We start from the raw sequence: 22,730 nt of genomic DNA on the forward strand, positions 1-22,730 counted from the left end.
ACCTGATAATAACAAAAAACAAATATGCATACACTTTAAAACTTTCTCCAATACTCCATGTAATAGAACAATACAAATTCCGAAGCATAATTTCTACTTACGCACGTTCACTTCTCTAGATATTTAGTTCAATACTAGAGGACAAATTCTCGATCCACATATAATACAATACGGTTCCTTAGAAGGGACACATTGAATAACCAATCAAGTAATTTCTAGTGATACCAAAAGGGACACATTAAAAATACATGAGCAATAAAATATATGTGCACATCAAAGAAATCGATAAGCAAGAAAATATTCAGTATTGAACTTAAAGAAATAGACAACATCAATTTAAAACTAAAGCAACAGTCTTTAATGTGTATCTAGCTATTAATAAAAAATGGCTAAGCTATTTTCTATTTGAATTAGAAAAAAAATTCATGATGTGTCTTCAAAATCAAACTCTTCATCCGATTCAATTTCAAGTTGTTGTGCTAGAAATCCTTCTGGAGGTACATCAAGAATGGTTGCTGGAACATCACTCCTTACTAAGGCAACTTCACCATTATCCTCCAGTATCGATGGGCCAGCCAAATATTCAGATGGCTCATTTTCATAACATTGTGGGGCATTAGCTTCAAGTTCATCACTTATGCTAAACAAGTCTCTCGGGACAGTCTTCATGACATAATATCTATCTTGATCAAATGGATCTTGCACATAGAAGCATTGGTGTACTTGAGATGCTAGAACAAAAGGCTCATTCTGATAACATTTCTTGTTGAAGTAGACATAAGTAAGGCCATAAATATCTTCTTCAACCTCATACCAGTCGCACTTAAATAAGACAACCCTAAAATGGCCATAATAGTCTAACTCAACTATATCAACTATTCTACCATAATAAGTCAAATTTGCGTCAACAGGATTTTTATCTTTTGAGCTTGCAAAACTTGTAGTTTGAGCGACTAATGTAACGCCACTATTTTGTGTTTTACGTCTTGCATCACGCTGCCTCGCATGGAATCTATATCCATTAATGAGATACCCAGAATATCTTTTAGCAATTGAATTTGGTCCGAAGGATAATTGCTTTATAAGATCGGGCACATCCTCTTTCAAAGAACGAGTTTCAAACCATTGAGAGAAGTTTTGACTGTGCTTCTTGGCCTTGCTCCATTTAGATCCTCGTCTCTGATTACTAACCTCAACCTCATATTCTCTACACAACAAGTATTTTTATTTGTTAGTAAAATGATAAATAAAGTAATTTAATAACAATCTACATAAATAAATGCTATAAGTGATTAAATTACCTTATATATTCTTGAACTTCATCACAATTTTTCAATAAGTATATATGTTCCTGATTTAGTGACATGTCATCTAAAACAATTGGATCACTCTTTTTCGCTCCTAAAGGACAACCTGTATTAGGGAACAAACTAGAAGATTGTGCATTAATTGAATCATATTCCTCATTGTTTCGGGGTCGTCGATCAAATCGAGTCTTTACACCTCCATGTAAGTACCTAGAGCATAAAGTCAAACACTCTTCAACCAAATATGCCTCAGCAATAGATCCTTCTGGATAATTTCTGTTGCGAACATATGATTTTAATGTACACATATACCTTTCAGGAGGATACATCCATCGATTTTGAACTGGACCTCCCAACCTTACCTCATTTGCCAAATGAATAGGCAAATGAATCATTATATCAAAAAAAGTTGGAGGAAAAATTCTTTCCAATTGATTCGTTGTTTCTCTAATCTCTACTTCCAAGCAATCTAGCTCTTCCATTGTGATAACTTTTTGACATAAACGGTGAAAGAAAGAACTTAGACGAATCAAAGGGATAGCAACATGATCAGGAAGTATGCTTTTAACTGGTATTGGCAACAAGTAATGTAACATGATGTGGGCATCATGGGTTTTATAACCGGATAATTTTCTTTCATCTAGCTGCACACACCTGGATATGTTGGAAGCACTACCATCAGGTAGCTTTGCTGTCTTTAAAACACCATAGAAAACTGATTTCTCACCATTGGTCATTCAGAAGCATGCTTTTGCAAACTTTGTTCTCTTGCCATCCTTTGTATCCTTTGGTTGAAGGTTCTTCCTAATGCCCATCTCTTTCAGATTATAACGAGCATTTGCATGATTCTTTGTCTTGCCAGAAATGTCCAAAAGAGTTCCAATTACATTATCCGCATATTTTTCTCTATATGAATTACGTCAAGGTTATGACGTAACGAGTTGTGCTGCCAATAAGGTAATTCAAAAAAAATTACCTTTTTTTCCAAGGGCCATCATTTGTTCTCTTTCGCTTCTTCCCAAACACATTGTTAAAATTCTGCAAGCTATTAAGCACATCAGTTCCCTTTAACAAAGGCGGAGGAGGCCTAAATTCTGTTTTTCCATTGAAAGACCTTTTATTAGATCTCCAAGGATGATCCATAGGCAGAAAAACACGATGATCCATATAACACATTTTTCGACTATGTTTAAGATAACGAGAATTAGTGCCATAATTACAACAAGGGCAAGCCAACTTTCCCTTTGTACTCCAACAGGATAACATAGCATATGCAGGAAAGTCACTGATTGTCCATAAAAGAGCTGCTCGCATTTGAAAGGTTTGATCTCTTGAAGCATCATATGTTTCTACCCCGGACTCCCACAAAACATTTAACTCTTCTATTAATGGTTGTAAATAAACGTCAATGTCATTTCCAGGTGATCGTGGCCCAGGTATAAGCAAAGAAAGCATACAGTACTCTGGCTTCATGCACATCCAAGGAGGTAAATTATACACCATTAAAATAACTGGCCATGTGCTATGAGATATGCTCATGGTCCGAAATGGATTGAACCCATCACTTGCTAAGCCAAGTCTCAAATTGCGAGAATCCCTTGCAAATTCTGAATGCAAGCTATCAAAGTCTTTCCATGCTTGCCCATCAATAGGATGCCATAACTTTCTATCTTTAGAACGCTCATCGTCATGCCACCTTAATGTATCTACTGTCTTTGAGCACATAAATAGCCTTTTAAGTCTAGGAATTAATGGAAAGTGTCTCAAAATTTTTGCTGGAACACGATAACCTTTTTTGGAAGCCTCAAGATCTCTATCTACTTCATCGCTATCTACTTCAGGATATTTAATATATCGAGATGATCCACAAACATGACAATATTCATCATCCTTATGGTCATTCCTAAATAGCATGCAATCATTGGGATATGCATCAATTTTTTCATAATCAAGACCGAGATCTTTTACCATAGATCTGGCTTTATTGTAGGATATAGGAATGTTCAAGTCAGGCATCGCCTCTTTTAATAGCTCTAAAAGAGAAGTGAAAGACGCATTGCTCCATCCATGTAGACACTTCAACAAATACAGACGGATTGTAAAAGATAATCTAGAGAATCCTTTACAACCAGGATATAGTTCTTGGCTTGCCTCGTCAACTAAGTTATAGAATTTATTGGCATCTTCATTTGTGCCTTCATACACTCCTCCAGCATGTGCAATATTTCTAAATTTATCATTCAACAACCCATCAATATCATCGTACGAGTAAACATTATCATCCATGTCACAATTAGAATTCATCGAAATTTCCCATTCCCCATGATTAATCCATCTTGTATAACCTTGAACAAACCCATAACATATTAGATGGTCATACACTACATTCCTTCGAGTCCAACAAATATTACAACACTTTGCACATGGGCATTGAATTTCTTCGCCTTGAGGATCTCTATAAGAGTAAGCAAAATCTAAGAAAGATTGAACACCCTCGATATACTCTTTGCTATACCTTGGTAAATCCATCCATTCCTTGGATGGAACATTTGAATTCCTAAAAATAAAATTTATTAGATCTTCAAATATATAATCATTTAAGCATTAATTATATGGTAAAACTAAATCCTAAATGTCAAGAATAAATCTGTAAAATCATTTGTTGTAAAATAATAGGACTTTCTTACCTAGTCATGACACTTAAGCTAAGCCAAATACAACTTTAAGTCCACCGCAAATCTTCCCGAGCGTGACTGTCACGACCCAATTCCCATACCCGGTCGTGATGGCGCCTCTCGTGAAGACAAGGCCAGCCAACTAACCCAAATCCTTTCACTAACAATTATTAGACATAAATGAATAGAAGATACAACTTAATGGCATTAGACACTGTTAACTACTACCCGACCGGGGTGTCACAAGTCACGAGCATCTAAGGAAACCTTAACACAACTACAGGCCAATAAATATATACAAGTAAAATTTCTGGAAAATAAAAGACAACATCCGGTGCCGCGAACGCTGGCGGTCACCTTGCTCAGCTACAATAACAATACCTTCAATCCGCTAATAACCCGCTACCGGGTGAACGATACCTGCAACTGCACGCGAGGTGCAGGGAGTAAAGTGAGTACTTCCAACTCAGTGAGTAATAAGGGTAAATAATAACTGAGAGGCAAGAAATCACGTAAGAGCACTCCATCATGCTATATAGGACAGTACAACCCTTTGAGAAAACAGTAAAACCGTGAAAAATCCTTTAGAAAATATCTGGCTCAGTTTAAAAACCTCTTTTGAAAATATCCTTTTCCAACAGTCAAGCAAATGAATGCGTAATCAGATAGTGCAAGTCCGCACATAAGTCAGCCCCTCGGGCACAGCACTCCATCAACAAATAACACCAGGGTATCTGGTAAACAGTGCAAGAAGTAGCATGGATGCCAATGATATGAGAGTGTTGAATGTCATGACACGTAGTACAAACAGGAACCAATGCTTGAATGCAATGCAATGCACATGACCGCTGCGGCGTACAGCCCGATCCATTTGGGTACCCGCGCTCACTGTGGGGGTTCAGACTCCGGAGGGGCTCCTACAGCCCAAGCGCAATATCATCATAGTATCACTGCGGCGTGCAGCCCGATCCATATTCAGTCCAGATCAATGCAAATGAGCCACTCGGGCAATGTCAAGTAATAGCTTTTAACTCAAAACATCAGAAAATGCAATTTAAGTCTTTAAACTTTAGCAATATGACTGCACATTTCAAAACTGTGTTTAACTCAGGACTGAAGTCATTTAACATGCTAAGTGTCATGAAAACAGCAATAATAATCCCTAAAGGATTCAAATAATCGGCACGAAGCCCAAAACATGGCAATCAGCCCAAATCACGATAGCATCAAGCAGGTTTTAGTCAATTACGCAGTAAAATCAACAACCGGGACGGACCAAGTCACCATCCCCAACGGTGCTCTACCCCACGCTCATACCTGGCGTGCAAGTCACCACAATACAGCACTATGATGTGCAAATTCGGGGTTTCAAACCCTCAGGATATCATTTACAAGTATTACTCACCTCAAACCGGCGAAATCTCTAGCCCGCGACGCCTTTGCCCCTCAAATCGGCCTCCACGCGCATCGAATCTAACCAAAATCAGAGCGAATACATCACAATATGCCAATGAGACAATACCCAATCGAAAACAGTCGAAAAATAGCAACAATCTCGAAACTAGCAAAACCCGAGCCCCGGGCCTACTTCTCGAAAATTACGAAATTTACATCACTGGATTCCTCGTCTCGCCACGAGTCTACACATACCAATTTTACCAAAATCAGAGTTCAAATGCCTTCTAAAATCCGTTTTACTATCACAACTTTCTAAGCCNNACGACCCCGCACTCGTCATAGAGTACGTGTATCGCCTCAACTATAGCGTCACAATGTGATATGACCGGGGTTTCAAACCCTCAGGTCATCATCTACATCTATTACTCACCTCAAGCCGGCCACAAGTCTAGCTCGCTATGCCTTTGCCTTTCGAATCAACCTCTTCGCACGCCGAATCTGATTAAAAACCACAACGAATACATTACAATAGGCTAAAGAAACATAACCCAATCGAAAAGACTCGAAAAATACCAAAATTCACTAAGTTGGCAAAACCCGAGCCCCGGCCCACTTCTCGAAAAATTACGAAATTTACATCACTGGATTCCTCGTCTCGCCACGAGTCTACACATACCAATTTTACCAGAATCGGAGTTCAAATGCCCTTTCAAAATCCGTTTTTACATCACAACTTTTCAAGCCCTAGCTTGACCCGTTTTTTATGAATTTTCCACAATTTACATGTAATTTCTACCATAAACTCGAATATTTAGACCAAGGAACTTACCTCCAATTGATTCTCAGTCAACGCCCTCGAAAATTCTCGCTCAAAGCTCTCAAAACCGCTTAAAAATGGTGGAAACCAACTCTTGTTCGCGGATGAAAACAATATAAAAACCCTTCTGTAACAGTTGTTTTCGCTTCTGCGACAATTTCACCGCTTCTGCGGTTTCCGCTTCTGCGGCCTACTCACCGCATCTGCGGTTTTCCTTCAAGTCGCCCAGGACCGCTTCTGCGGTCCCAAAATCGCTTCTGCGGTGACCGCTTTTGCGGAACTTCGTCCGCTTCTGCGGAAAGCCCTGGTCCCTCAAGGACCGCTTCTGCGACCAATACGCCGCATCTGCGGAACCGCTTATGCGGTCCCTTTTCCGCAGATGCGGAAATGACAGAACCAACAACTTCAAACCTGCAACAAACTCCGAATTCTCCGTTTAACCACCCGAATTCACCCCGAGGCCCCCGGGACCTCAACCAAAAATACCAATACATCCTAAAACCTCATTCAAACTTGTTCCCATCATCAAACCACATCAAACAACGCTAAAGCCATCAAATCACATCGAATTCAAGCCTAAGTTTCTTAAAAACTTCCGAATTACGCATTCGATCAAAAACCCGACCAAAACACCTCCGAATGACCTGAAATTTTGCACACATATCCAAAATCACCTAACGGAGCTGCTGCAACTCTTGGAATTCCATTCCGACCCTCGGATCAAAATCTCACCTATCCACCGGAATTCGCCAAAATGCCAACTTTGCCAATTCAAGCCTAATTCTACTCCGGACCTCCAAAATCACTTCCGATCGCACTCCTAAGTCACAAATCACCTCCCGAAGCTAACCGAATCACCGGAATTCACATCCGAGCCTTCTAACTAATAAGTCAACGTTCGGTTGACTTTTCCAAACCAAACCTTCCTTAAAGAGACTAAGTGTCTCATTTCCTATCCAAACCAATTCAATTCAACTATAACTCACTCGTTGCTGATAATGAAATATGAAGAAGCAGTAAATGGGGGAAACGGGGCTGTAATACATGAGACGACGGGTCGGGTCGTCACAGTGACTTATCTTCTTGGATAAAAAAAGTAAAATTAGGATCCACAAAACAAAGACAGAAAGTAATAAAATTCTAAACCAAGTTTTTCATGAAGATAATATAATAATTCTGCGCAGCAAAAAGTTTCATGTGCACTTTGGCAAGTATAGTGACACCTAAAAGGTGTTTTGTTCGTACAAATATTATATAATTAAAAGAAGTTAAGATATAAAAATCTAACTAGCTATTTCTGATTTCTTCAACTCAAAAGAAGAAACTCCAGAACTAGTCATATTTTAAAATTACTAAAAGGTAACTTTGATAGAACAATTTACCACATTATATTTTGAGAGAACAATTTGCAACCATAAATAACTAAGATCTATGAACTCTTGTACTCAAAAAATAATCATTTTACATGAAAATTTTAGTTCATTTCCACAATCAAATTGCCAGGGACCTAGTGCTGCTAGGGTCAAGGTGATTCTTGATCTGCTCGACAAACATCCTAAGAAGGTTAAGCTTCAGATTGTGGACAGAATTTCGGGTAAAATAATCGTGCATTACCAGGAGGTAGTGTACGACAATCTTCCTAAATATTGCACTTATTGCAAGCATCAAGGACATGACGACAAGCTGTGTCTATTTATGAAAGAACAAGCTGGAACAGAGGCGATGGCAGAGGAAGCAATAGAGGTTACGTCTCAAGATGGTCTTCTAATGGTCGAGGCAGCTGGTCCAGTCATTGAAAAACTTCGAGGTGATGCTAGGGACTATCTGAATGCAAAAAGAGCTAGCCAAATAATGGAGTTAAATACAGAAGATACCAGAATTAATGGGCAGAAGCAGATTTTGAACAACTCAGTTATAGCAAAGAATGATGTTATTGCTCCTGTAGATCGTGCTCTAACTAGGTTGTCTCAAGCTAAGGTTCGAGATGCAGGAAATAGGGTGTTGATTGATAGAGGGAATGGAACTAATTTGAATGATAGTGGGCAACAGCAGGTATTAACTTTACAAGGTGAAATCGAGGCAGCAACAACAGCTGGACCAAAAGTTAATAGTCTTGCTGATGCACAGTGCTTCAACAATGCTGTTAATACTGTTCCTGTAGCTCATGCATTAGCTAGGATGTCTAAACCTATGGTTATTGAAGCAGGAAATAGGGTGTGGAATAAAGGAGGTCATGGCAGTGTTATTGTGACAACAGCACAAGGTGATCGACCTAGTATTGCTACAACCAAACAACCTGATGCAGTAGTTTATGATGTTGATACTATGACTGGTGAGGGACATGAACCTGTAAGTGTTGAGGATTTAGAGAAACAAAATGCTACAACATCTAGATTGGACAAAATGGAAAACTCGGCTGGAGGTTTGCAATCTAATAATGATACTTGGAAAACTACTGTTCCATTGACCGCCACTATTGATAGAACAGATCTGGATCCTATGGTGACAGTTACATGAGGTTGTCGACCTACTAATGCTACTACTGAACAAGTTGGTAAAGGAGCAGGCTTCAAAGATGTCACTGTGAATGGTGAGGGGTATAAACATGTCGAGTCTTTGGAGTGGACAAATGCTACAACATCTAAGTTTGAGAATCGACCAGCTATTGATAAAAGAGCTGGGCAATGGAAGGTAGTTACTGCACAAAAATCTGAAGCTCAAGGTGTGCAAAATGTAAAAACTAGAGAAGATGTGAATTAATATTGAAGGAAATCATTTCGATGTTATGGCCATCGAGTTTGCAGCTTCTACATGTTCAAAGGCATGGTATGTAATAATCAAATCACAACTGGAATGGAGCAGGCTACACTAGGTGTTTTGAAAAATGCTGAAGCTCTGAATGCAGGCAGTGCGATGCAGCAGAAGCAGCAATTGAATAAATTAGGGACGGAATTTGTTTATTTTGACGCTCTTAATGCACAAGAATATAATGAAGCTATACCAACACTGCAATTTTCCAATCCACAAGTTGCTAAACTAGTTAAGGAACCCCAGGCAACCTTTTTGAGGGATTCTATTCCTAAGATCAAGCTGTTAATGGTTACACTGAATAAATCTGTGCAGGAGGTTCCTTCCCAATCCATGGAGTCATGTGGAGAACAAGAGATTAATTCTGGGCAACAACTTCTATCAACAGAAAAACGTGTAGAGAAAAGTATGGATGCATTATCTCAAGCACACTCTACAAATAAGATGATGTCTAATGAGCAACAAATTGTGACAAATGATCGTCAAACATGGGATGCTCAATGTGAACACGATAAAGAGGAGGAATTTGAGAACAACCTGGAAGATAGTGATGAAGAATCAAACCATGGATAATATACCTCAATTGAGGAGGCAGTGGACATGTGCAATAAGCAGGTTTCAAGTTATTGGTGTACAACATCTAAGTTTGAGAATCGACCAGCTATTGATAAAAGAGCTGGGCAATGGAAGGTAGTTGCTGCACAAAAATCTGAAGCTCAAGGTGTGCAAAATGAAAAAACTGGAGAAGATGTGGAAATTATATTGAAGGAAATCATTCAATGTTATGGCCATCGCGTTTATGAATCTGCATTAGAGTTTGCAATATTTTGTAACACCAGAACAAAANTTTACAAACCCCCTTACAACCCTTCCTCCCGCTCCTCCCTACCCCTCTCAATATAATCTCTTAAGAAAATCTCAAAATATTCAAAAGAATGAATGCTGTACCAGACACTTCTGGGTATTCTGAGGCGCGACTAACATGGTAAAAGAACAAATCAGCCTAAGACGTATTGTACGTCAGATTAATCAACAGGAATATGACAATCAAAAGATAACAAAGCCGATTTGTAGAATTAGGCTCACAAATCTGCTAGGATTTTAAAATAAATCAATAATCTTGGAGACTAGAAGAGGAATAATTAATTTATAGTTCATTCTTTTCTGGAATAAGTATCAAATTAGATATGAAACTACAGCAATAGAGACCATAAGATGGTAAAATATTAAAATAGAACAGCACCAACCTGAGATTGGAAGAATTCCCGTTTCTCTAGCTTTATAAATTTCTTCAATCTGGAACGAGGAGGGCGAGAAGGTGAAAAACAGTACCTAAGAGAAAGGGGAAACGGAATTCTTCCTTTGAGATGATACTTTGAAAACAAAAACACCACCCAAAGTAGGGTGAGAAGGTGCAGAAATTAAGATCGTACCTAATCTTCCCGGTGCAGAAACAGTACCTAATTATCCTGAAGATTCAGTATCCACAATATTGAAGCCAGAAACCCTAACTAATGTATCCACAGAGATGTTAGCGATGGAGAGAGATCGATCTTTTTGTCCTTTTGAAATTGAAAAAATAATATTTTACCTAGAGTATATCGATTGGAGAGAACATTATATTTTTCGGAGGGAATATTATATTTTAGCCAAATATTTTGTTGGATTTTTAGACCATATTTATAAAGTGTTGCTTTTCCAATTATAATAAGAGCACGCTTAAAAAGAGTGCCACATACTCAAGTAAATGTTGCCAATTAATTTATCAACGTTTAATAAGTGTGGCCTAATAAATTAAAGAGCACATTTTACAAGCGTAGCCAAATTTTCCGTAGCCAAAAGCTCCATACAAAGGCCACCCCTTAAAAGTGTGCCCAAATATATTTTTGGGCACACTTTTCAGGCGTTGTCTAAAACTAGTGTGGCGTTAGACCATAATTGTTGTAGTGCGGGTGAAGTGCGAAGCCATCAGGGCCCGTGAAGATGCTCTCGAGACGTGGGTAGAACTGAAGGCAGCCATACGCCTACAGTTCTTCCCCGAAAATGTTGAGTACAATGCAAGGAGAAAGCTACTGGAGATTTGCCAGACCAAATCAGTGCGGGGTTAAGTGCGGAAATTCTCCGTGCTCATGCTGAACATAAATGACATGGGGGACAAAGACAAACTCTTCACATTCCTGGAAGGGTTGAAACCTTATGCCCGTATGGAGCTGCAAAGACAAAGGGTAGATACACTACCCAAGGCGATCCAAGCAGCTGAATGCCTTGGGGACTATCAAGTGGAAGCTCGGAAGGATAGGCCTCAACCGCATGCCCGAGCGGGATACAAAGGGGGCCATCCTAGCAATGGTAGCGCTAGCAAAAGTGGAGGAGATCGGAGTGTAACCAAATCTAAGGCTCCCTCCTTAGGCAGCAATAGCGCTGCGTCAAACAAAAATGATCGGGGGAGAAAGCCCCCTTCATGATGCCGTCATTGCGGCGAACCACATTGGAATAATGAATGCCCACATGCACAGATGAATGCCCATCAAGCTTTTGATGATGGGACCGATGACGACACAGAGGATGCGGACCAGACCGAACCAATAGGTGCCTTCAATGCAATTGTTGGCTCTATTTCTGTGGCCTTAGCGGGAACCGGTGATGGTATCCACAAGAAGAAGGACCCCTGTCCAATCACCAAGAAAAGGGAAGAAGAAGGCGGATGAGAGGACTCCTCTTAAACAAGAGAGGATCTTAATGTTCGTCGAGATGAAGGTAAATGGCAAGCAAATTCAGGCGATGTAGACACGGGTGCTACCCACAACTACTCAGCCACGACTCAGGTAGAGCGCCTTGGTCTAGTTGTACGAAAGGGTAGAGGTCGTGTCAAGGCTATCAACTCGCCTCCTCAGCCAATGGGTGGAATAGCCAAAGAGGTACCAGTGAAGCTTGGCCCTTACGAAGGAAAATTCAACCTGCGCATGGTGATCATAGATGACTTCGAGTTGATAGTTGGGTTGGAATTCCTGAGGCAAACCAACACCATGCCCGTACTGTATGCAGACATGCTACTACTTATGGGAACCAATGGGGCCAAGCCCTGCATTATCTCGTGCATGCCCATGAAGATGGCCGCTGAGAACATCTCGGCCTTGCAGTTGAAAAAGGGGGTCAAAATACATGAACCTACATTCCTGGACACCCTCTGCATTGAAGATATAGAACGCTCCTCGGGTCCCATTCCTACACCCGTGAAGAGCTGTTACTGGAGTTTGAAGACGTCATGCCACAGGGTATGCCAAAGCGATTCCCGCCTAGGTGCATTGTGGACCATGAGATTGATTTGGTGCCGGGTGGGAAGCCACCCGCCCGGGCGCCTTGCAGAATATCACAACCTGAACTTACTGAGCTTGAGAGATAGTTGACGGAAATGCTAGACACAGGGATTATCGTGCCCTCCAAATCCCCATACGGGTCCCTTGTGCTATTCCAAAAGAAATATGATGGCAGCCTACGTCTTCGTGTAGATTATCGGGCTCTAAACAAAATCACCATGAAGAACAAGTACCCTATTTTGCTAATGGCAGACTTGTTCGACAGACATGGTGGTGCGACGGTGTTCACCAAGATAGACCTGAAGATAGGTTATTGGCAAGTTCGGATTGCAGAGGGTGATGAACACAAGCTGACCTATGTGACAAGATATGGGTCGTACAACTTCTTGGTTATGCCATTCGGCTTGACGAATGCTCCAGCCACATTTTGCACCCTGATGAACCGAGTCTTCTGAGAGTACATTGATGAATTCGTGGCTGTCTACTTGGATGACATTGTGGTATATAGTCAAACACTGGAAGAACACCTGGAGCACTTGCAGAAGGTCCTAGCCCGATTGCGGGAGCACGAACTATATGCGAAGCTATCCAATTGCTCCTTTGCTCAAAAACAGATTGACTTCCTCGGACATGTCATCGAGGAAAGGCGGATCAAGATGGACCAATAGAAGATTTAAGCTATCACAGATTGGCCGCCGCCTAAGGATATCCACGCCTTGAGGGCGTTTCTTGGCTTATGCAACTTTTATCGGTGATTTGTGATAAATTACTCCCTCATCGCAGTGCCATTGACAGAACTCCTCAAGAAGGTCACGCATTAGGATTGGGGACCCAGGCGAGCGGAGGCCTTCAACGCATTGAAAGCGGCTATGTCTAGTAGCCCCATCTTGGCCCTATCTGATTTGGCCAAGCCATTCGAGGTACAAACGGATGCCTCCGACTATGCCCTTGGCGGAGTCTTGCTACAAGAATGACATCCTGTAGCGTACGAGAGCGGGAAGCTGAAGGATGCAGAACGACGCTATGCCGCCCACGAGAAAGAATTACTAGCTATCGTCCATTGATTACGCCTTTGGAGGCACTATCTGTTGGGAACCCCGTTCGTGGTCAAGACAGACAACACAGCTATTAGCCATTTCATGACCCAGAGAACTCCTAGCGGAATTCTACTTCAACTTGGAGTACCGAAGTGGGAAGACCAATCATGTTGCTGATGCGCTCAGTCGGAGAGCTGATCTAGTATCGGTGTGCCTACTCGCCACCCTAAGGGGGAGCGAAGTAGCCACCACCATCAAAGACCAGATACAGGATCTACTCATCAAGGATCATGCTGCACAGTATTTGGTTGATTTGGTAGGACAGGGCAAGACTCGCCAGTTCTACATGGAAGATGGTTTCCTGAAAGTGATAGGGAACCGACTTTATGTTCCTAAAGCAGGAGATCTGCGAAGGACTCTTCTGGCGAAATGTTATGATACTTTGTGGGCCGGCCATCCCGGTGAAGAACGCACCATGGCATTACTTTGCCGTCATATTATTGGCTTCAAATGGCTGGTGACGTCGCTCAGTATGTGAAGACTTGTCTAGTATGCTAGAGGACAAGTCGGACCGCTTGACACAAGCGGGACTCTTGGAACCACCAGCTATCCCAAAGAGACCTTGGGAAAGCGTTTCCTTGGATTTCATCACCGGATTGCCCAAGGTCGGAGATCTCACAACTATCTTGGTTGTGGTGTATCGGTTTTCCAAGTATGCTACCTTTATAGTAGCCCCACAATACATCTCAGCAGAGGATACAACTCGAATCTTCTTTTCTCATGTCGTCATATATTGGGGCCTGCCTAAAGACATCGTTAGTGATCGCGACTCACGCTTCACTAGAAACTTTTGTACCCAACTCTTTAAGTGCCTCGGGTTAAAACTAAGTCACAGCTCAAGTTTTCATCCGCAATCTGATGGCCAGACGGAGCGGTTCAATGGCATGCTGGAGGAATATCTCCGCCACTTTGTAACCGGATTGCAGAAGAACTGGGTGAAGCTTCTGGATGCTGCTCAACTGTGTTTCAATTCACAAAAGAGCTCTAGTACAAACAAAAATGCTTTTGAAATTGTTACCGGACAACAAACGCTACTCCTACACACCGTGAATGCACCAAACATGTCAAAATCTCCTCGAGCTGCTAGCTTCTCAAAAGAATGGAAGCGAAATTTGGAGATAGTGCGGAGCAATCTTGTCAAAACCCAAAAGCGGATGAAGAGGCATGCTGATCAAAATCGTCGCTTTATTGAATACCAAGTAAGAGATAAAGTGATAGTCAAAATTCCAAAGCGATACTTGTTTGCAGGGTTCCATGACCCTCGCCTATTACAAAAATACATTGGACCCTTGTCCATTGAAAGGCGCATTGGGACAGTTGCATACCGGGTGGATACCCCATCTTGGTGGAAAATCCATCCCGCCTTCCGTGTTAGTCTTCTAAAACCTTTTCGGGAAGACATGGAGGATCCTTCACGAAGCCAACTCATAATGCCAAGTATTCGAGGCCCCAATTCAACTAGGAAAAGGCGTGCTTAAGCTATTCTTGATGATCGAGTGATTCACGCTTCAAGGAAAGATCACTAAGAGTTCTTGGTAAAATGGTAGGGCTGTGATGCAGAGGAGAATACTTGGGAGAGGGGAACAAACCTCAAAGATCACAAGAGCCTAATTGATGATTATCTTGCAAGTCGCCGAGTACGTCGCCAACTCAGGTGGGGGAGAATGTCATGGGCGACTTTCTAGCCATGCCCCATGACCCCTTGGACGTGCCCGTGGCGTCCTAGCAAGCCTCCCAACGCCTAGCGCGACGGACGGCCCCGTGGTCTTGGCTGTGCCAAGTGACAAGTGCGCTGTGCCTCTGTCGCCCCACCGATATCCCTCGCCAGCGCCTAGCTGCAGGCAGATGCCAACAACACCGCGCACGCAAACCGTGATGCCGAAGACAAGGTTGCTGACGGGCCTGTTTTTACCTTGAGAAAACTAAGTCCTTTTCATTGTAAATATAGAGTAATTTTATTTCATGTACTTCCATTATGTTTCTCTAACTTAGTTAGGTCTAGTCTAGTAACTTTGGTATATTTTTTTAAGCACTATTAGTGGGATCAAGCAATCAAACTTTCTAGCAAGCAACAATTCTCCGTACTGGTGTCTCTCCCCCTCGACACCGTGTTGTTTTTCTGTAATAGCTTTCATTAATGCAATCAAGCTTTCTTTCATTCTCAATTCTCATTTTTGTTCTCTCAATTGCTCTTGACATTGGTTTTCCCGTACGACACTGACAATCTCGTCTAGCGTACGGAGGGGACCTCAGTTGGTGGATAGTAACTGCACTGACATCAGTTGCTTAGCCTTATGTCGCCCTTCTAAAAAATCTCAGGAAGGTGCCACGTAACAAATCTCCTCTTTGATGACAGAGTACAAAAATACATAAAGCATACTGCTATATCTCAAGTTGCAGCCAAGAATCTGCAAAATAAAAAGTTTAATTTGAATAAGATGGCAAGAATTACTTTTACAATCACACTTCTTTGGAACCTTCATGATTTTTTACATCAATATTACAAGCAATAAATGAAAACTTTCAATTTAAAAATGAAGTCTGCAAGTAAATGCAATCTAGCCTGTCACATGTTGGCAAACAAGATCCTATATAACGTGAGATGTTGTTTCTAAGTATTCTCAAGTCAATGCATGCATGAATCTAACCTCGTAGTTAAATTTTATTTGTAGGATCGGACGTGATAGCAAGTATCCTTTTCTTAGCCAGGGTGGGTCATTGAGACTTTTTCCACTACAAGAAAGTTAGGATGCGACGACATATTTTAAATGTCATTTCAAGTCACATAAATATCATAAAATAAATTATCGATATTTATTTGATACTTAAATCAAATGTCGTAAATTTCAATGTCGAGAATTTTTCGACATTTACATTGTCACACCTCCTTTTTCCCGAGGGGATAGGGAGTTCTTTTTAATTAAAGCGACATTATCCGAAATGTGATTATTTATTTATTCAGAGCCGCCACTTGGAATAATTTATGGTGTTGCAAGTCACCGGTTTATTTTAAATCCGAAATCGGGAAAATTGACTCTTATTTATGATCTGCGAACACAGAAGACCCGGTAAGGAATTATGGTAATCCGGGAGAAGGTGTGAGGCACTCCCGAGTTCTGTGGTTTTAGCACTGTCGCTCAACTATTAACAATTGGCCTGATTATCCGATTTAATACATGTTTAAAACCTATTGTGCATTTCTACTTTTAAACACTTTTAATATTTATGGAATTTGTTTGAACAAGTCGCGATGTCGTGCACTTGTTTGTTTTTGTACACATTGTGAATTGCGTCACGTGAAACGTGCCCGCAATCTACAACATATTTATTTTATATTATTATTTGAAGTTATGGTCGAGTCACGTGAAACACGCACTCAAATGGGGGATTACGTATCATGACTATGCCACGGAAACCGTATCCATAGTCACGATGATTTATTTAATCGCGCCTAAAGCAAGCTACGAATGTTCATAATTATTTTTCGAAAGCTAATTTGAGATTATTGTGATGCTAAATTTATGGACAAGATATTATTGGGGAGTAAATAGGCTAGCTAGCATGATCTATTACTTGGCCCAAATTCTTTATCACTCAAGACCCACCTTATGGCCCATTCTTATTCCCTGCCAAGAAAGAAACAACTCAAATTTTTCCATCTATACACTTTAATAACTCACTTAAATCACCAATTTAACATGCTAAAACAAAGGCGACGTAACATATTCATATAAGTAAGAAAACTGAATCAAAGTCCATAGTGTAGTTAACGGAAATCGTCCAACCAAACTTACATGTATTCAAACGAATTAATGTTTAAAACCAATATATAAGCCAAATAATATGCAATCAATACACAATTAATACGAAAGAGATCAAGTATTTTCCATAGAGCAAATGGAATCCGTCACGGGCAAATAGAAATACTAATACATCAAAGCAAGTGTATACTTAAAATGTAAGCAAATACTGAGAAAAATAGATTCAAACGGACCTTTATACAGATGAATAAAGCTGAAATTTTGTAACTCAATCGGAATAACAAAGCAACAATGGTTGGACTGAAACGCCGAAATCACGAACCGGAACCTCGAATTGGCACTGGAATCTGTAAAGGATACTGCATGCACTGAAGTCACTTAACCATAGTCAGCTTTAGTTAATTGTAGTTAGTTAGTGTAAATCATAGTTAGCTAGCTGTTAGCCAGCTATAATTTAACTGAATCAGTTAGTGGAGATTAGTAGCTACGTGTATATATGTTAGTGTAAGAGTTCATTTTTCTGGGTTGTAAGAGATAGAAGAGAAATGTGAATTGATCTCTCTGCTTTCCTCTCTATCTGTTCTTTCTCTTCGAGCTTCATTACTGTTAGCTTATCTCTGCTGCAATTCTACAAGTTTCTCCCTTAATTGAGGAGATTTAACATGGTATCCAAGCAATAATTGATCAAATCTAGGGTCCTTCATCGCAATTCTGGTGAAGAACGAGAAATTGATCGTGTTTTTTCTTGTAACGCTAATTTTCATCAATGGCGGTTGACGAAGTCGTGAACAAGAACCAAATGTAATTGATCACAATCACCTGTTATATTTGCACCCATCGGATACTCCGAATGCTTTGTCACTTGATTTTCAGCTGATTGGAATGGAAAATTACACTCTTTGGCATCAAGCAATGAAAGTCTCTCTGCTCACACACAATAAGATAGGTTTTTTCGATGGATCTATCACTAGAGGCACATATGGAGAAAAGCTTGTGAACCTCTGGGATCGGTGTAATGCAATTGTGAAATCGTGGATTATGCACAATGTGAGCAAGGATTTGCTAAGCGGAGTGATGTTCCGATCCAATGCACATGCAATTTGGTCAGACTTGCGTGAGAGATTTGACTAAGTGAATGAATCAAGATTGTACTACTTGCACAGAGAAATCTTCACTCTTACACAAGGAACATCATCAGTATCGGTGTATTACTCGAAGCTAAAAGATCTTTGGGATGAATATGACTCAATTTTGCCAACCCCGACTTGTTGTGACAAATTAACGAATTATAATGAACGCCAGCAGTACCAGCGCTTATGGTAATTTTTGATGGGATTGAACGAAGGATACAGTCAAGCACGAAGCCAAATACTGATGAAATCAAAAATACCAACTGTCAATTAGGCTTACGCAATGATTCTCCAAGATGAGAGCCAGAAAATTATAGTTGGAGGACATTGTGCTGTCTCTGACAATTTGGATCCCACAGCCTTATTTACATCTAAGAATACAGGGCATAAACAGAAGAAGAACTATAGTTTGGAGTGTGATTACTGCCATTTGCGTGGACATACAAAGGAAAATTGTTATAAGCTAATGAGGTGTGACTTCTGCAATATCAAGGGGCTTATTAAGGAAAATTGCTATAAGATAATTGGTTATCTTGCAGATTTCAAGGCTAAAAGGAAGGGGCAACCTATGAGTGGAAATATGGCACAGTCTGAGGGAATAACTACCACCAATTGTGCCTCTCCTCCGGTCTTCACTCAAGATCAATACACTCAAATCCTGAATATGCTGAGCAAAGCCACAACAAGTGGTACCAGTAGTCACAGTGCACATATGGCAGGTATATTAATTTCTGAACATAAACTTAGTCGTGATTGGATAGTGAATACTGGAGCAACCAATCATATGACTAGTAACAAGCACTTGTTGGATGATGTTAAAGTAGGAAATAATGGTCAAGTTCGGGTGCCAAGTGGTGATTCTGCTAAGATATCCCATGTTGGAAGTTGTCAGTTGTCTAAAGGTGATGTAATCATAGATGTTCTATGTGTACCAAATTTTAAGTTCAATTTACTATCGGTATCTAAACTCACCAGGGATTTAAAATGCTTTGCATCTTTCTATCCTGGAGTTTTCATCTTCCAGGATCTCTTCAGTGGGAAGGTGAAAATGATTGGTAGAGAAGAGGAAGGCCTATATATGTTCAAGTCCCAGAGCAACAATGCAGTAACTAGTTCTAGCAGCTCAATGGCAATCCAAGCAACATCAGATCCAGAGATTTGGCATATGAGATTGGGCCATGTACCAATGGCAGTCTTAAGAAAAAATTATGTTTTTCAGAATAAATGTGGTTTTTCCTTAAATCATTGTGGTGTCTGTCCATTAGCTAGACATACTAGAATTGCTTTTGTCACACCTCCTTTTTTACCCGAAATGGGGTATAAGGGAGTTTTTCTAATTAAAGTGATAATAATAAAAACAGAATTATTTATTCAAATTCAAAGTCGCCACTTGGGATAATTTATGGTGTCCCAATTCACCGGTTTAAAATCCCAAATCGAGGAAGTTGACTCTGTTATACAGTCTGCGAAATACAAAAATCCGGGTAAGGAATTCTGTTAACCCGGAAGAAGGTGTTAGGCATTCCCGGGTTCCGTGATTTTAGCACGGTCGCTTTGATCATACCTGGCATATTAAATTGTTTAATTACGTATTTTAGAACCTATGTGCACTTACCTCTTTTAATTAGGAAATTATCCTAAAACAGGTCATGCGTACGTATACCCATTTGTTTGGCGCGTCAAAAATTATGTCACGCGTACGTGTCCACAATTAATAATGCTTTGTTATTATTAAGAGTGTTTAGTCGAAGTTGCGCGAACGCATACTCCGATTTTATTTTTAAGATCGTAATTATGTCACGCGAACGTGTACACAACCACGATGGTATATTAAACGCGCCTAAAGCAAGCTATGAATATTCATGTTTAAACTAAGTTTGGAGTTATAGAGGGTTACTAATTGTAAGTTAATATTGGAAGATAAACTAAGCCCTCGAATATTTGGGAAGAACTGGGCCAGTAGTAGGCCCAATATTATCTAAAGATTTTTAAAAGAAAAAAGGGAACTGGGCTCGAAGTTGAGTCCAAGAGTGAGGACAAGGGGCAAGGCGGCCTCAACAACTTCAATTGGGCCAAGACCATGCCCAGCTTCTTAAAGAAAAGCCCTTTGTATTAAAACCCTTTTTTTTATATATTAACAAAAAGCCTAACGGGTGAAATTGTTGAAGGTAATTAGGTAGACATGGTGGTTCTAATTATTATAGGACGAATTGGGCCCGCAGAAAGCCCAATAAACCATTTGATCACAATCTTTTAAAGAACAAAACGCTGACACTGTTTGGGCCCTAAAATTGAGCCCAACACATGAGGAAAGGGTCCAGAAACCACGCCAGAGGTGATTCTAACCAGGCCACCCATCTGGGCCAACGCCTGGCCCAATTGCTACTAAGGCCTACTGACCCTCTCGAATATACTTAATAACAATTGCATAAATCCTGAAAATTAAATACTGACTAACCATACCAAAGAGTAATAAAATCAAGTTATACAAAATGGATAATTAAAATAAATTTATACAACTCTACTCATAATAACTCAATAATCCTTGTATCTAGCTAATTATCAGTGAGGGCTTCATAAAAAAAAATTCCCGATCTTCTGCTAAGGCAATCTATTCCAGCCCATGTGATTTTGTAATTTCCAAAAAAATAGTATTTGCATTTAAAAGGATAGCTACAGAGCTAGCTTGCAAATCTGCATCCAACTTATCACAACTGAAACAAATGAAACAAACAGTTAGGATTCAAATGATTATAACCTTTCATGATTTCAACACACAAGGAAAAATCAGAGAAAAGACATGCCAATAACTTCTTTCAATGTTATTCAAAGACCTGAAGGTTTACTAAATCCTAAGCATCACAAACTTACAGCAATAAACAAACAAGAGCCAACAACAATTCAAAACACCAGAAGTTAAATCATACTAATGCTTGTAAGTTCATGTCATTAGTTTAAACCAAGCTCATATTACTATTTAAACTACTACAGACTTCACAACAACATTCCCATCCAATCAGATCTCTGAAAGCAAACAACTCACACTCGGATTCAATTTTTAAAAGGAAACTGCAGATGCTAATATACCAATCAATCTTGCTTCATTCACGGATTGAACTTGTACTAGCTTAATTCAACTTGCAATCAAACAACTATATCTTAGCTAGATTTATAGCAGTCCAATCATTAATCACAACTGACATAGGATTCATGTACCATGGTATAAAGCAAACAGTAGATAGATTTGACAGCAAACAGGAGAAACACACCTCTTTGATGAACAAAGTTTAAACATAGGTGTAGCAGAAGCAAATCATATCTTTGAATCTATATTTTAATGAAAATCTGAACAAAAAATAGATTACATACCTATCATCTAGGACAAATAGAAGAAAAGGTGACCAAATAAAGGCCAAACTTGAGAGCTAATAAAACTTGACTGAGCGAGAACAGCTAAGCAGTAATCAACAGCCTCAATATCAATCCATATTTTGAATCAGGAAACCAGAAATCCAGAGAAAGTTTTCTCTAAGTTCTTGCTCAAGAAAATCAGAAGAAATAAAACCAACTACCAATAAAACAGTGCTGAACCTTTTGGAGTGTTTTAGGGTTCTGAAATCTCTACCTCTAATGAATGAGAAAGGTTCTATTTATAGTTATAAAAATGCCATGTGCTCAAAAGGATAAGGGAATTATTCCCTTCAGCCACAAAGAGCATCTTTTAACAGAATTGGACAGCTGGCTGTCCCTCATTGGCTTCAGCATTTTGTGCTAACCAAATAGGGCCAGCTGCCCATATTCTGGAACCTTCTCACATGGCCTTATCTGAATTTCTATTTGTCCAACCCTCAAATGACCCCTTAAGTTACTGTTTGATTTCTTTAACCACCCACAGATTTCAGTTAATGCTGAAACGTTTAAAACACAAACACTGAATGAAGTAAAAACTGACCTTAGGCTAATTAAATAGCCATTAATTAAACTAAACTAATTAGGCGATTATGCATACTAACCAAATAATTCACACAACAAAGTAGATAAACACTAATTAACATTAAACTAAACATATTTAAGAATTAAGCTAAGTAGACATGAATTAAGACAAATTAACAAACCTAATCGAACAATTGGCAAATTGTAATACTGATGATTCTGAAGCAAAAATACACAGATTAATGAACCCTAAAACCTACTGACTAAGCATGAAAAAAGATCCTAACAATCTACAGATTATGGCTACCTAAATTTCTTCATTTTTCGGTCAAAAGAAAAGGAAAGTAAAAGAAAACAGAGTAAAGAAGGAGAGAAGAAAAGAAAGGAAAAGAAGAAGAAACAAAAAACAAGGAAATAGAAGGAGGAAAAGAGCAGCAGAGATACCTAGACTAGGCGGATGGGCGGTTGGCCCAAACGAAACTCTGGC

At 39.8% G+C, this 22,730-nt stretch overlaps 1 protein-coding gene across 1 annotated transcript; it reads right to left on the minus strand.

The window, feature by feature from the left end:
* Nucleotides 1–423: 423 nt before the first annotated feature.
* LOC109216804 lies at nt 424–2,044 on the minus strand. Its single transcript, XM_019380999.1, has 2 exons — nt 1,302–2,044; nt 424–1,207 (listed from the first exon to the last, which is right to left on the minus strand). The coding sequence occupies exons 1-2, from the start codon at nt 2,042–2,044 to the stop codon at nt 424–426; spliced, it is 1,527 nt and encodes a 508-aa protein (XP_019236544.1).
* Nucleotides 2,045–22,730: the final 20,686 nt, after the last annotated feature.

Source organism: Nicotiana attenuata, unplaced genomic scaffold (assembly GCF_001879085.1).
Source record: "Nicotiana attenuata strain UT unplaced genomic scaffold, NIATTr2, whole genome shotgun sequence".
Taxonomy (NCBI): domain Eukaryota; kingdom Viridiplantae; phylum Streptophyta; class Magnoliopsida; order Solanales; family Solanaceae; genus Nicotiana; species Nicotiana attenuata.